Source organism: Propithecus coquereli, unplaced genomic scaffold (genome assembly GCF_000956105.1).
Source record: "Propithecus coquereli isolate 6110/MARCELLA unplaced genomic scaffold, Pcoq_1.0 Scaffold9, whole genome shotgun sequence".
Lineage (NCBI taxonomy): Eukaryota > Metazoa > Chordata > Mammalia > Primates > Indriidae > Propithecus > Propithecus coquereli.
The window spans coordinates 10,945,942-10,949,613 of record NW_012155284.1 but is presented as its reverse complement, the minus strand read 5'-3'; the positions used below and the strand labels follow the sequence as shown (position 1 = coordinate 10,949,613).

General features: G+C 37.8%; 1 protein-coding gene across 1 annotated transcript in view; it reads left to right on the top strand.

The window, feature by feature from the left end:
• MARVELD2 (MARVEL domain containing 2) overlaps positions 1–3,672 on the top strand; it is a 54,262-nt gene that overhangs the window by 3,022 nt on the left and 47,568 nt on the right. The window contains exon 2 of the mRNA XM_012664494.1: positions 1,519–2,685. Coding sequence (XP_012519948.1) covers positions 1,534–2,685 — 1,152 coding nt within the window. The 5' untranslated portion in view covers positions 1,519–1,533. The remainder of the gene's footprint in view (positions 1–1,518; positions 2,686–3,672) is intronic.

The window sequence follows — 3,672 nt, the reverse complement described above, 5'->3', positions numbered from 1 at the left end:
AAAAAAAAAAAAAAAGCCCCATGAAGCCAAGGATTTCAGTCTGCTTTGTTCACCAGTATACCTTTCAGCATGCCTGGTGCAAGGCAGATGCTTGGGAAATATTTGTTGAATGATAGGTCTCCATTTTCCAAAGGTAAAATAAAACAAAGTCATAGGAATTTCCAAATTGTTCTACGCCATAAAGATGGGGTTATCCATCTTAATTTTGAGAACTTCATAGTGTCAAGTACAATACCATGTGCCCAGTTTGAGTCTTTAATAAATACTCACCTATAAACAATTTGAGGGAGAAATTCAGTGTACCTTAAACCTAGTAGTTACATTAGCAAGTGATTTCCCTCTTTTTGTATATGTGTCCAGGTCACTGATTTCATAAAAGGAATCAATAGGCATAGTGGAAGTGCTTTTTCTATGCTTTTTTTTTTGAAATGGGTCTTGCTATGTTATTCAATCTGGCCTCAAACTCCTGGCCTCAAGGGATCCTCCCATCTAAGCCTCCTGAGTAGCTGAGACTACCAATGTGTACCACCATGCCTGGCTTATTTTTGAGGTGGATTGAATGCCTTGTAAGATACTTTAGTCTCTCCAAGGTGACAGTAAATGACTTCTAGATAACTGCTCTGGAAAGAATGATACGGTCATTGTCATTGCTGCAATTCGGTGTTGTTTCTCGGGGAAACCTTAGCCTTTGGTGATTTTTATCTCTGATAATTCAGTTTTTTAAATCCAGTATCAATTGTTAACATTTTAGAGTGAAAGAAGCAAGTCCTCTAAATTGACTTTGTTATTTTAGGAAGGGAAGAGGCTCTCCACTCCCTGTATTTTAACGGACTGCTTCTTCTAGGCTATTCCAAAGCAGATGTGAGTTAATAAAAAGAGTATTTGCTGACCCATCAAATTTTGGTATACTCATACTCTTAAATATTTTGACTTGATGTTTGAGGAAAGGACTCTACTTGGAAGTGTGTTAGCATTCTGTTTTGTTAAAGTTTTGTCATTTTTGTTTTCTACATTTTGTTATTTAAAGGTCTCACAGATAAATTAGACTTATAAATGTTTTAATGCGTAAAATTCATAACTAAGATTTAAAATTTTCATTGCACTTAAAATGACATGTAATCTGTTATGGGATTAGTTTACTTTTTATTTTTATTTTTTTTCTTTTCACCCCTCCCACCCCAATCCCCATGGGATTAGTTTAAAATTTTTTTAAATAAAAAATAAAATGTCATCGAATGATGACTATATCCCTGGGTAATTGTTTAAAATATACAAAATCAATATGTTTAAAATATATTTATTTATCTTTCCCATTCCTTTTCACTTAGAATCAGAATAAAGTATTTCAAATATCTAAAAAACATACATATATACACATTTATGTTATCATTTTTCTATACCATAATAATTAGACATGATCATATTGGTCTCCTGAATACTTTTTGCTACTAAATAAATAAAATCAACATCATTAAAAAGATAAAAAAGCATAAGTGATAACTTTAAACTTGGCCACAGGTTCAAAAATCACAAATGTCTTCAAATGATGGAAGATCCAGGAATCGGGACCGGCACTACGATGAGGTTCCAGGCGAATTGCCCTATCAAGATGGCACCATAAGAAGTCTCCAGACTCTTCACGACAGTGAGCTGGCCTTGAGCTCTGATCCTTTACCGCCACCCCCTCTCCCATTACAGCCACCATTCGGCCCAGACTTCTACTCAAGTGACACGGAGGAACCAGCCGTAGTGCCGGATCTTAAACCCGTGAGGCGCTTTGTCCCTGATTCCTGGAAGAACTTCTTCAGGGGGAAGAAAAAGGACCCAGAATGGGATAAGCCGGTGTCTGATATCAGATACATCTCCGATGGGGTGGAGTGTTCACCTCCAGCCTCGCCAGCGAAACTAAACCACCGTTCGCCCCCCAACTCCTGCAAAGATCCCTACGGAGGAGGGTCAGAAGGAACCTTTGATTCCCAGAAAGAGACTGACGTAATGTTTCCCGACGACTCCTGTGGATCTCTAGGCCGACACACACAAACAGCTCGAACGTACAGTGAGAAGGTGGAGGAGTATAACCTGAGGTATTCCTACATGAAGTCCTGGGCAGGCCTGCTGAGAATTCTGGGCGTAGTAGAGCTGCTTTTGGGGGCTGGTGTCTTCGCTTGTGTCACGGCTTATATTCACAAGGACAGCGAGTGGTATAACCTGTTTGGATATTCACAGCCCTACGGCATGGGAGGTGTTGGTGGCCTGGGCAGTATGTATGGGGGCTATTACTACAGTGGCCCCAAGACCCCTTTTGTACTCGTCATTGCTGGATTAGCTTGGATCACCACCATTATTATTCTGGTTCTTGGCATGTCCATGTATTACCGGACTATTCTTTTGGACTCTAATTGGTGGCCCCTAACTGAATTTGGAATTAATGTTGCCTTGTTTATCCTGTATATGGCTGCAGCCATAGTCTATGTGAATGATACCAACCGAGGTGGACTCTGCTACTATCCATTATTTAATACGCCGGTGAATGCAGTGTTCTGCCGGGTAGAAGGAGGACAGATAGCTGCAATGATCTTCCTGTTTGTCACCATGATAGTTTATCTCATTAGCGCTTTGGTTTGTCTAAAGTTATGGAGGCACGAGGCAGCTCGGAGACAGAGAGAATATATGGAACAACAGGAGGTAAGTGATTTCACAATCCTTCATTTGTTTTTTATTTATTTCTGCTGTTTGCTCCCTTGTTAAAAATGTACAGTCCTCAAAACAGAAAACTTTCGTAGAAGTATTTAAGTTTCTTAATGATCTGAGGTTCAAAATTTCTAGCTCACCGAGCCAGAACTGAGATAACCCGCTCTGGTGTTTCATTGTTATATTATTATACCTTGCAAGTAGACACCAGATGTGTAATATAAAGTTTATTGGCTGCACTATTTTGCCTGTCTGATACTTAAGAAAAAAACATAGCCACTGAATTTCTGTAAAGAAGAAAATACTCAGTGAAATAAGTGTCTTATCATTAAAGTAAATTTGACAATCTTAATTCTTTAATATGGTAAAACAAAAATCCATAATTTTTCAGTTACAAGAGGAAAATGCTTATTTAAATGTTATGATTTACTTTTTCCAGTGAGTTACATAAAGCTAAATAAGAATATGGTGAACTATGTTTGATTTTTTTTTTATGTATCAAGTATGTATTGTAATGAACATACTCTGTAAAAATTTGCCCAATGGTTTTGATATTTTGTCCTTATTTTAGGGAGGTGTATGTTCCAAAGTTAGAATGGAAGCCCTGTACTTTTTTTTATATTTCTAGGATTTAACTAATTAAATATTATAATAATGAGAATAAATATGGAGAATAAAATGATAATAATAACAATAATACCTGAAGGATAGGATTATGTAAAAGCCCTATTTAAAATTATTTTCATCAAACAGTAGCAAAAGGTCAGGGTATGTTCTGCTAGCTTCATTATACCCTAAACTAAATTAATGTTTTACTTTTTTCTTCTAAGGAGATGTGTGTAACAGAATCTCTTTTTTTTTTTTTTTTTTTTTGCCAGGAGCTCCGTGGGTTGCCCAGGCTGGAGGGGCGTGAGCGACGCACTCCCACTCCAACTCCTAGGTTCAAGTGAGCCTCCTGCCTCAGCCTCCCAACTAGGTAGG